The 12,751-nt window shown below is 44.6% G+C and overlaps 1 protein-coding gene across 1 annotated transcript in view; it reads left to right on the top strand.

Annotated features, from left to right (window-relative positions):
- Positions 1-12,751, top strand: part of LOC144824482 (uncharacterized) — a 695,244-nt gene that overhangs the window by 270,593 nt on the left and 411,900 nt on the right. Inside the window, exons 6-7 of the mRNA XM_078683566.1 lie at positions 5,705-5,772; positions 6,611-6,671. Of these exons, the coding sequence (XP_078539692.1) occupies positions 5,705-5,772; positions 6,611-6,671 (129 nt within the window). The remainder of the gene's footprint in view (positions 1-5,704; positions 5,773-6,610; positions 6,672-12,751) is intronic.

Consider the following 12,751-nt stretch of genomic DNA (forward strand, 5'->3'; position numbering starts at 1 on the left):
GATCTTTTCACCTTCGCTAGAGGTCCAAAGAGGAGCTTTAAAAACATAACGAATGATGCTCTTGCACCATTTATAAATAATGACAGCTATTCTGCCTCAGAGGATGTGGATGGAGGAGCCAAACTATTCTTTGATTCGATCGCTATGGCGGTGGATGAACTAGCTCCTTTATCCTATAGATACTCTGCGCGCCGTAAACCTACTGCTCCGTGGTATACGGAATCTCTCAGACTTCTGCGACAGGGCTGTAGAAGACAAGAGAGGAAATGGAGGAAAAATTGGGATCCACAGGATAGGGAACTACATAAGAGATTGCTAGTAGACTATAAGTCTTCTGTTATCAGAGAAAAACAGCAATACTTCACTAATCTCACTACTTCCCTTACCTCCTCTAGGGAGATATTTAAGATCGTTGACTCACTTTGTACCCTTCAGGTGCCGGATCCAGTAGTAGGCTCACAGGAGCTCTGCGACGATATATCAGAGTTCTTCTATAAGAAGATTGATGATATCTATCTGGCCTTGGAAATGCAAAGAAATAATATGGATGACTCCTCTTTTCAAATCCTGAATAGTTTGGAAGCCTGGCCTAGTGACCACGCTAACACCCTAACGGACTTTCCGCCCCTTACTTTGGATGAACTTGACAATCTTCTTGATAGGATTAAATCTTCATCTCCCCTTGATCCGTGCCCTCTGAAAATCCTGAAGGATTGCAGAGCCATTTTGTTGCCACCTTTGCTAGAGGTGATGAATGGCTCTATCACCCAAGGTACCTTCCCTTTACTGTGGAAGAGGGCGATAGTCAAGCCACTACTCAAGAAGCCCACACTGGACCCGGAACAGTTGAAAAATTTTAGACCCATTTCACTGTTACCCGCTCCCGCAAAAATACTTGAGTCCCACCTTAATCGTCATCTTTCTACCTTCCTGGACTCATCTGGGTATCTTGATGGATCCCAACATGGCTTTCGCAAAGTTCATAGTACGGAGTCTGCGTTGACCATGGTGGTAAATAACATCCGTATGAAGGTAGATGCCGGACATACTACGGTGCTGGTCCTTCTGGACCTTACCGCAGCATTTGATACCCTGTCTCCTTCCATCTTAACATCTCGGTTGAGGGAGGCAGGGATCTCCGGTGCGGCTCTTAACCTTCTGCACTCTTTTTTACAACATAGAGAGCAGAGAGTCAAGCTCGGCGAATTTCTCTCCCCTGTCAAATCCCTGCAATGTGGGGTGCCTCAAGGGTCGGCTCTTAGCCCGACCCTATTTAACATTTATGTTGCACCCCTTGCAAGGCTAGTAAAATCTCAGGGGATGGAAGTGGTGTCATACGCCGATGACACTCAAATCATGGTGTCACTAGCCCACTCAGTCTCTACATCCGCCGCCAACTTCAGAATCTGTATGCAGACAGTATCTGACTGGATGCTTCAGAATTCTTTGAAGTTGAACGGCGACAAAACAGAGATCCTGGTCTTTGGCAAGGACCAGGATATCTGGTCTACTGAGTGGTGGCCGTCTGCGCTGGGAACCTGTCCTTCTCCTTCCCAGTCAGCCAGAAATCTCGGCGTAATTTTTGACACCTCGCTGTCTATGACTCTACAGGTTAATCGCACGGTTGCTACCTGCTGGGGGGTCATAAAATACTCAGGAGAATTCTTCACTATCTTTCTCTCCCAGCTCGGAAGCAGATAGTAGTGACATTGGTGGGCTCCAGGTTGGACTACTGCAATGCACTCTATGCAGATGCCAACAAGGGGCTCACCCAGCGGCTACAAATTGTACAAAATGCTGCGGCCCGTTTTGTCCTAGCACTTCCCAATACTTCCTCTGCCACTATGGCTAGAAAGACTCTTCACTGGCTCCCTATTCAACTGAGGTGCTCGTTTAAAATTCTTTGCCTAGCTTATAGAGCTCTGTCAGAAAGATCTACGCATCCTTTAAGCGCTCTGCTTACTCCTTACCAGCCCGGGAGAGCGCTTAGATCTGCTGAGATGAACCTGTTGGTCGTTCCTCGAGCCAAAAGAGCACGATGGGGAGATAGGGCATTCTCCATTGTTGCTCCAAAGCTGTGGAACTCTCTCCCCCAAGACATTAAGACTCAGCCCTCTCTTTCCTCTTTTAAAAAGGCGCTCAAAACCTGGTGTTTCGTCAAGGCCTACCCGCAATAGTTGTACTTTGAACAGCTGGTACCGTTTGGTTATGCGCCTTGACGCCCATTGGGCTTAGTTGCGCCATAGAAATTGCTTTTAATAATAATATTAATAAATCCCTTACCTCCTGGACAGTTAGCTGCCCATCTAACTTATCCCTCTCCTCTATGCTTAACCCTACCTGTGATACTTGTGACAAATATTCCATAGTTTCTGTCTCTAGATTTGCGTTATTTGTGTCTTGTTCGTATAAGACCTCGTAAAACCTTCTAAACACCTCCTGTACCTCCTCTACCTTATTAACAGTTGTCCCTGTGCTATCCTTGATTTCTTTTATCTCCCCTGCTGCTAGTGTTTGCCTGGTCCTAAATGCCAGGAGGTGTCCCACCCTCTCATTAAATTCATAGCATTTTTCCTTTTTTGCTAGATAATTCCCTGCTGTTTTCTGCGCCAATGTAGTGCCTGCTTCTGCCTTCTGTACTTCCAAAGCCAGCAGAATCTGCTCAATAGGTTCTTGTCTACCTACTGCATCCACTAGGCCCTCTTCTAGTTCCACTAGAGCTCTGATCTCCTCTTCCATCTTCTCCTTTTCCCTCTTTCTTCTTAATAGTGTATAACTTAGTGTCTCCCCCCTCACTCCTGCTTTAAAACTATCCCATACCATATCCGCTGAAGCCGAATACCTATTCATGTCCCAGAATTGTGTTATCCAATCTTGCATTCTTGTAATGTATTCCTTCTCCTTCAGCAACCCCCGTTCAAATGTCCATGTGGTCATTGACCTGTCCTTACTTTTAGGCACTGACATATTTAGGACCAGCGGATTATGGTCTGACACTATTCTGGGAAGTCGTTCTATTATGGCTCCTCCTACAAGTGAGCTAGATATAAAGAAGTAATCCAGTCTGGCAATTGTTTTATGTGGGGCTGAGTAGAAAGTACTTCCTGTACCTATTGGGTTATTTTCCGCTCACATGTCCACCAGCGCATTATGTCGGACAAGATTTTGTACAGCTTTGTATGTCTTTTTTTTCCTCCCTCGGTATCTTCCCCCACCCTTGTCAGTTAGACCATTCAAACCATTAATGTTAAAATCCCCACAGCATATCACAGGTTCTGGCCACAATGCTAATTCTCCATCCATAAACTCAACTAATTCAGGTTCATCATCATTTGACCCATACACTGAAGTAAGTGTAAATCTTCCTGCCATAGTTTCCATATCTAGTATCACCCATCTCCCATCCCGGTCCTCCTTTTTCTTTTTAATTTTTACAATGCCTTTCCTAGCCAAGACTGCCACTCCCTTACTTCTTCCTTCCTGTCCTGTATAAGCAAGAACCTCAAATCCCATTTGATCCAGCATAAACTTGTCTTTGGCAGCTACATGCGTTTCCTGTAGACAAACTATGTCAATTCTCCAGAATCGTAGCAGTGCAGTTAGTTTTTGTCTTTTCGCTCCGTTATTTAGACCACAAATGTTAATCGTGATTATCCTGACTGCCATTGCTCATTTTTTTTTACTTTTACCATCTCTTCAAATGTTATCCACCCATTTTCTCTCTCCCTTCTATATTTTACAAATCTGTACTGTATTGCTGCACCAACCATCACCAGTGCCATAGCCCCCCCACCCCCCCCTTTCCTTCCCCCCCTCCCATTCTGCTGACCCACCCCCCCTGCGACAGGCAAATAGGTCACTCCTGACCTATGCGTGACCACTGAGCGTTGTAGTGTCGCCCCCCTCTCATACAAGTAGGTGTCCTCGTAGTAGTCCATGTAGAGGTTCACTATACTGGGGGAAAACCCAGCCCCCATCGCCACACCTTTGCATTGGAAATAATATATGTTCTGAAAGACAAAATAATTCTTCGTCATGGCTATTTCTAATAACCCCACCAGGAAATCAGTTGGAATCCAGGTCGATACATTATGGATTCTTATTTTCGTGTGTGTTTTCTCCTTGTGTGAATTAATTTCTTTTGTGAATCATTGCTTTATGTTTTATAAAAAGTAACTTACAAACAGTACCATAAGCAATTGCACATATCCCAACAGAACCAATTGTTTTTCTTTAAAACCATAGCACGCAGCCAGGACATATACGGTCAGCAATGAATCTGGCGCCATATCGCCAGTACCTCGGTAGAGCCAACGTTTGAGGTGCCGGTCATGTCCCATAACATGAAGTGGCTGCAACAGCTCGTGTGCAGAGAGCTCCTGTCCGTCGGTGGACCAGTAAAGTGGTACATACTTAGTAATGCTTGCATGTGTTAAAAATAATGTGTCCGGTAGGACGTGAGTGGTCACAAAATCATTATGGGTCAGCAGCAGTGTGCCATCTGTAAAGAGTGCCCCGACTGTTGTCTTCCTTTCCTGTTTCCAGGGGCCAGCCGACAAGTTGTTAACGAGCCAAAGAGACTGGGAAGTCCAGCAGTGCGATATTGAGCGCATAATGGTGAGGAATTGCTGTATATTTCAATGCCATTTTCCAGTAGTCCAGTGCTACCCACGGAAACAAGGGGCCTGATGGTGGGGGGGAACACTCCAGGAAACATAAGTCCATGTAGCTGGCCGCTCGCTATTTCTTACGAAGTGTATCCTATTTCTGATAAATTGAGTTCTCCCAGCTAAAAGGCCAACCATTGCAGTGGACCCACAAAACAGTTTGAATCACCATCCACTGAGGTCCTTGTTAGTACTTGCTTACTTTGTTTGAAATCCTTTTTTCCATCCCTTCCTAAGCACTTGCTCAACAAATTGCAGCTAGAGCAGAATGCTGGGGTTTGCTAAGTATCTGGATTTCAAAATAGGACACCTATTTCTGGCCACCTTACCTCCTTCCAGTGGCTACCAATATCCAAATAGATTGTCTTCAAGGGTCTGTGTGTCTGTGCTCATGCCATATACGACACCAATCATATTTTTCTTCAAGCTAATTTCCAACTACATATGCCTCGTTGCAAACTTATATCTGTGGCCTTATCTGTTGGGTGTTCCTGTCTTTAAAAGAGCTTGCATAGCAAGTTTTTTCTAATTGCAAAATGGGTTAAATGATTCATTTTGAATCAATAATAGGAGTAGTTGTGTAACGTCCTCTGGTATTTGTGAATTACAAAGGGATGTAATAATAGTTTGCTGCCCCAAACCATTGAAGTCATATTGACTCTCAAAAGCAGATGGTAACAGATTTGCAAAGGGGATTGAACCGGTGAGAAAATTAAATTTTTCTCCCTTCAAGTATGAGCAGGAAGGCTCTCGAGCCTCCCACGGGACTGCTAAAATTGTATTTACTTTTTGTGAGAAATTGTAGATTTACTTCAGAGCAATCCTCATGGAGAGATATTGGTTTACATCTGTTGTGAGGCTTATATGGACTTTTCCTTACCCAGCTTCCCTTTCCCTAGCCTCCAAAGTGGCTTTGATCCAGTGCCACCATTTCTTGCTATCATGCATTTTATTTGTATTACAGCTGAAAATGAGGCAGATGTTTAGACAGAATAGAGAGGCGGTGATGCAATAACCAGTTTTTCATCTCTTTTTAGCCCCAGTGCTGTGGACAAAGATTTATCAGATGCAGCATCACTAGTGGAAGGGCTGATTGATGCGAAAGGTAAACGTCTTCTCTCATTGGTATGCGGTAGAACAGAATAACTTAGTGGTTTTTTTTTAACACAAACTTTATTGCATTTTTTAAACATGTAAACTTATAGTGTTGAAACAACGCAAGCCATAATAATTTAAGGGCAGATGATAGTTAAATGGGTAGTCTGCCCATCTCTCAGGATGACAGATGCTCCATCTATGCTGGCAAACAAAGAACTGACCACCATAGTTAGAGATTTCCGTTGGCTTGGTGGAAGCACTTTTGCTGTTATTGTAGAGGCAACTGGTTGCCACATCATGGTAGTCATCCAACATTTTTTTCAGAAGCAAAATCCAAATGTCCATGATGCACAGGAAGTTTTTGATCTAGAGGTGGCTGTGTGGAGGATGGGCTACTGGGGATACGTTTCCAACACTGCAATCAAGCGAGGGCCCACTGTCGAAACCCAGTCAGTTTCCCTATGTACCTACCTTAATTGAGGTGGGAGAACCACAAGGTAAACTGAGCAGGACGTGTGTCAGCTTTTAGAAATGTCCCTAATCCTTCATCTTTCTAAATGGGCAAACATCTGAGAAAATACATGGCACTGGACGGTGCACCCTCTCAAGGGACGAGCTAAATCTGTATTTCAGAGCCAGTTTCACTTCCTATATTTTGAAGCAACTTTTCCTTTCCACCTCTTTCCAAAACCAGAGAGCCAATACTAGAAAATTCTGCCTTCATGTTAATTAATTCACGCAAATGGTTAGTCAAAGCCAACCTTGATGCAGTGATAACATTGTGAAAAGATACACTTTCTTATCTTCTTGCTGCCGTGTTACAAGCACTTCTTATTCACTTACAGCCTTTTTCTACATTGGTGGAAGCGATTGCAGTGAAGATGACGCTCCTGAGGCAAATGACAAGTGAGTAAACAAATTACCTAACATATATTATATGGTTGATAAAGTTCAGAGCACACACTGCCTAGTGAGTAAACTGCATGGTGGACACTGTGGAGTAAATAAACCGCACATCCCCAAATGTAGAATGAAGAAACTGAACAGTGCCTACTGTATAATGAGTACATTTTATAGCAGGCACTGTGAACTTAACCAGCTTTAGACGCCTTGTCTGACCAGACTTCCACTAACCGAAGTGAACCCTCTCCTTTTAAATATGTGTTCTAATGATTTACCAAAGCTAGTTATTTTCCACAGCAGGAACTATGGATGGTGGGGAGGTCTGTGATTTCAAGCACAAGTAGAAGGACCATCTCCTTGCTTTTACAAAATATTTCAATGTGGGAATGAAAGAAAGTTTTCATTAACAGTCTGCATAATTTGCAGACAGGCATACGAATTGGTAACATTAAAGATGTTGCAGTCCTGTTGGTGCAGTCATTTATGAAATAGCAAAATAACTACATCTTTTGTCAGTTCCACAGCAGCCAAAGGAATTGCACAACTGAGAAGCAATTGCATTTTTTTTTGGGGAGTATTGCTGGAGGCAAACGTTTATGATACTCTTTTTGAAATTTAGCATTATATGTGTAATAGGATAGCAAAGGACAGAGTCGATTTTGGCTACAGGATGCGTCACATTTTGCACTTACATTCCAAGAGGGCATCATGCTGCTTTGCCTATTGGTTCAAACTGGGTGCACTAATACTCTGATGACCAACTTGATGGTGCCTCCCCGTATTTGGCAGCTTACAGTTGTTAATAACTACGTCATCTTGAAGTGACATGATTTTTTTTAACTAGAATCGGTCACGTTTTACGAAAACTGCTTGATTTTTCAGTTTTGTAATTCCTAAAATACTCTGCTGGTGCAATTTTACTAATAGTTTTTCACTTTTGCATCTTATCGTTAGTACCAAAGATGTAAGATTGTTGCCACGTTGTTATTAACAAGTTTAGCATTTAAAGTAGCTATCTTGAGCCAGATGTACGACCCTTTATTGCTGCCACACGGGAGATCCTCCTGTTTGCGACTGCAAAAAATCGTAATGGCATGTACAAATGCTATTTTGCGAGTCACTGACTCACAAAATAGCATTTGCAGGCCTTGCGACCCCCGCTGTTAGGAAGGGGCGTCCCTTCCTAATAGCGAGTCACCATGCCATGAACAATTGTTTTGCGACTGCATTTGTGGCGGCAAAATCCTCGCAGTTTACCACCTACTTCAAGTAGATGGTAAACTATTCACAAACTGGAAGGGGTCCCCAGAGGACCCCTTTCCCTTTGTGAGCATATGAGAAATATTTTAATAGCAGGCAGTGGTACTAGGGACCTTAAAAAAATGAAACAGAAAGGTTTAATTTTTCTTTTCAAATGCATCCCGTTTTTCGCAAAGGAACACGGAATGCATTAAAAAAAAGACTGCTTTATTTAAAATCAGTCCCAGACATGGCGTTCTGCTGACCCCTGAAGGCCACAGGCCCTGGGTGTGCTAGCCATTCTGAATGGGGTCACAAATTGCGCCTGCTTCATTAATATTCATGCTGCATGCAATTTGTAATTTTGGAGGACAAGGGGGACCCAACGGATAGCTAAGAACCATGGGTATAACTATGTTATGAAGACAGGGGTTCCTAGCTCATTTAGAATCATCACAATACAATATAGAACACAATAGAATACTATACGTAAGAATCCTTGCCCAGCCGGACAAGGGATTTATTTGTAGAACAATGTCAGATATACATTATATTCCTACAGAAGTGGCATGACACAAGCCTGTGCCGTACCAGAGGAGAGAGAAAAAGATAGCATAAAGTGGAAGGGTGTTTTCAGGCAAGAGAAAGGAGCAAAACAGGGAATAAGGCGCAAGTCGCAGTTGGACTCGCGTGTCTACAGGATACTCGGGCTCGGAACCGGCATCGAGCCCGAGTATCCTGTAGACACGCGAGTCCAACTGCGACTTGCGCCTTATTCCCTCATCTTCGGGGTTACGAGTGTCTGGCGAATGAGCCCCACTCTAACAACCTTGATTTCTGGTTGTTTATTTCACAAGTAAGCGCGCCGTACCAGGCGGAATTGCAAAGACCAGGTCCCCCTAAAACCTCCTTACTCCCATGGAACTTAACAAGGAGTGTACTGCGTAGCAACCCACTGCTTGGCTGCACGCCATAAACGAATCTCTCTGACGCCACCTGCGCGCCTCAGACGACAAACCTCCGATCTAGAGGTCTTAACTTCGTTATACCTTGACCTCACGAACAGAGGCTTCATTATATTCAGGCAAATCAATTTTTAAAGTCCTGATGATGATCCCAACTATTTAACTGAGCATAAGGGATCGAAACGTCGACACCCATGAGTGGGCATACATATATTTTATTGTAAATGTGATTGTATGTTCTACTCCAGGAGACACTGTCATTATTCTATAAATTGACTTACAGTGCCCTGTTTTGCTCCTTTCTCTTGCCTGAAAACACCCTTCCACTTTATGCTATCTTTTTCTCTCTCCTCTGGTACGGCACAGGCTTGTGTCATGCCACTTCTGTAGGAATATAATGTATATCTGACATTGTTCTACAAATAAATCCCTTGTCCGGCTGGGCAAGGATTCTTACGTATAGTATTCTATTGTGTTCTATATTGTATTGTGATGATTCTAAATGAGCTAGGAACCCCTGTCTTCATAGCATGCAATTTGTGACCCCATTAGGAATCGCAAACTGTTATACATCCCAATTTGCACGTTGCAAATGCGATGCAATTTGCGAGTCGCAAATTGGTGGGTCGTACATCTGGCCCAAGGGGCGTTATTTGAAAGAAAATGAAACACTTTCATGGCTGCTACACTTTTTGTTTAGCTCCATGAGCATGTCAGTAGTTGTGGATAATCCTGTGAATTGTAACTGCATGCTACAAGGTAGGCACTGTTCATTAGCACATGTTATTAGGTTTTGAGTGGTGTTCAAAAGCAACAAGATGAGCATTCCCAGTGCCACATCTCCTCTCAAACCAGCCTGGATAAAATTAGGGGGGGACAAGAGCGAGGACACTGCTTATTGTTGGACTTGGCCCTTTTTGCAGGGTCATCCCTAAACTTTTTTCCTTTCTCCTAGACTTTTTTCTGACATGGTTTTGATGGTTTTAGGACTCGGGGCACTTTAGCACTGCTTTTCAGTGTAAAGTGTGTGTGCTCTCTGTGGTAAATATGGTTAGATTGGTTTACACCTGTTTGGCCTATTTAATTTACCTGTCAGTCCCTTGTAAAGTGGTATCTCATATACCCAGGGCTGGTAAATTAAATACTTGCAGCGCCGATTGCGCCACCCACCAAAGTAGCCTTTCAAACCTATCTCACGCCTCTGCCATTGTAGGGCCTGTGCGCGCAGTGTTACTGCCGCTGTGACGTGGCACCTAAAGTGTGTGCCAAGTCTGTGACCCCCCTTTTACTACATGTCAGTCCCCTAAGGTAGGCCCGAGCTAGCCCTATGGGCAGGGTGCATTGTAGGTAAAAAAAGGACATGTGCCTTAAGTGTGTGACATGTCCTGGTAGTGACAAACAGCCATTTTGGTTTCTCACTACTGTGGGGCTGCCCTCCCAAAGAAATACATTGGGTATTCCCTGATTAGTGTTTCAGTGGTAATTTCTGATATGAGAGGAGCAGCATGGTCAAGTTTGATATGTTTGGAATAGTAATAATAAATGCTACGCAATGGTGTGCATAGATTTATTATAACTATTTTAGAACTGCCACTTTTAGAAGTTGGCATTTCTGTGCGCTATGTGTCTTCTACCTGCCTGATGTGAATTGCATGTCCGGCTTTTGAGTGACAGGGGCTGGTGATGTGTGTGTGGCTCCAGGAGGGGCAGGGTGAGTCATCACTAAGCTGAATGGGAGATCTGCATTTGGGGTAGTGGGAGGAGAAGTCCCTGGTCCCTGAATAGGTCTGTGCCTAGCCTGTACAATGCTGGCTACGCCGTGTGGTGTGTCTGATCACCGATCCAAAGCGGCAGACAGGCAACTCCGTGACTGATCCAAGGCGAGGCTCCCCGTGAGAGAAGGGAGACCCCCTGCATCTTCCCTGAGGCTGTTGTGGGCACTTTTGCAATTTTTTTATCTAGAGCCAGAGGAAGGGGGTTCCAGCTACGAGATACTGCCACCGAAGGTCCACAAAGGAAGAGTGAAGGGCGCTTTGCCTTCATGAGCCCAAGGAGTGGACTCAGTTCCCCCCACCCTTACTGCAGGCGCGGGGGTTGTGGTGGCCGGAATTCAGGCAGCTGTGCCTGGTGGTGGGCGTGGCTAGGAGACAAGAGAGGCTCGAGGAGCAGAGCCTGTGAGGAGCATTGCTGAGCCGCCACGGGCAGCTACAACTTGTGGGCACCTATTCTTTCAGAGTCCCAGAGTAGGGGTTCCCCAGGCGCCGTAGCCCCACATGCTAATTTACACAGCTGTCCCGCAAGTTAGGGGGAGCTGCACCATGGGTGCAATTACTTTTGGTGCCATTCTTCTGTTACCTGGACACAGCTGCGCTGCAGTGCGGGCAGCTGCGATGTGGGCCCCCAATCTGCACCTTGTTGGTGCCAATGCTTGTTTCTACAGCTGCACCACGAGAACATGGACAGCTGCAATGAGGGGCATGTTTGTTTTTCATACCAAGGTGGGCCCTACAATAGAATGGCGATAATCTGTGTGCACGACTGATTATAGTTTATTCCCCATTCTAATAGGGGTATGCATAATGTATTTTTATGCCTAACGTCAAGTTATTAGATTCTGTGGTTATGCCTCATGCTCATGTGATTTTGCCTAATGTCCTGCTGTGATGCTTGCATTTCATGCCTGAGCTAATGTGGTTTATGCTCACTGCAATATTGGTAACCTTATTATTTTACCAGTAGGTACTGGTTGTTTTACATTTATTACTTGTACTTTTGAGATGGTTCTGGTTGCAACCCGATTGGCCCTGTCTTGTACTTAGTCCCCTGTAAATTGTGACGTAGTGCCAGTTGGCACAGTGTAAATGTGTGATTATGGTTCTAATGTGTTTATGATAATACAAAGGCTATTTTTATATAACCTTGTGCGGAGTTTCTTTTGTGGTGTGCCCAGTGTGTTGCTGCTGTGTGTGTGTTGTTCAAACGCTTTACACATTGCCTCTGGGATAAGCCTGACTGCTGGTGCCAAGCTACCAAGGGTGTGAGCAGGGGTTATCTTCAGCGTGTAACTCGCTTGCCCTGACTAGAGTGCTGGTTTCTGCCTGGCTTAGGCACAAGCCCTAGCCAACCAGAAATCCCATTTTTACCAGTTATCAATCTGCCTCATGCTTTTCATCTAAGTGCTACGTTTCTGATAAGAAAAAACAAAACTGATTATTTAGATTATCATCATCATCCCCAAAAATCACAGCAACATGCCCCATTGCGCTGTGTCGCTGGGCAGCCAACAGGGCTGTTGTGCTTCTGGCAGATTTCTGCCACTGTTGGGGAGACCTCACAGCGAGATCATCTGATATCAAGAGTCTCCTCAATTGGTTCTGTCAATGGAAGTGGTGAAATCTTTGGCACGTTTTTGAAGGTTAAACTATTCAGCAGCCATGGAAATGTGGCAGTATTTGTAAACCAAGGCAAAACCAAAGGGGATGATGGGCGGAGTGTTGAACATTGCAAGCACTCAACCCCAGTCAACTGATCTGGATTTAATCCATCATCATTGTTTAGCTCACTCCGCCGCCCCAGTTCAGACATGGCCATATGCAAATCAGTCTAACCCTGTGCCTCATGGGAACAGTCCAGCCCGAACTGCCAAGCCATGTCTTCCCTGGACCGGAAATAAGCATCCTGGGACCGGTTTCAGGATAATCATCCGTCATCAGCCAGGCTAGCTTGAATCCAGTGGCAAAGTGAGCAAGGGACCCACGTCTGGGCATAGCCTGCCAACTTAGGGCAAACAAAGCAAAACCAAAGGGGATGATGGACGGAGTGCTGAACATTGCAAGCACTCACCCCCAGTCAACTTATCTGGGTTTAATCCATCATCAT

The sequence above is a fragment of the Lissotriton helveticus genome, chromosome 3_1, assembly GCF_964261635.1.
Source record: "Lissotriton helveticus chromosome 3_1, aLisHel1.1, whole genome shotgun sequence".
Taxonomy (NCBI): Eukaryota; Metazoa; Chordata; class Amphibia; order Caudata; family Salamandridae; genus Lissotriton; species Lissotriton helveticus.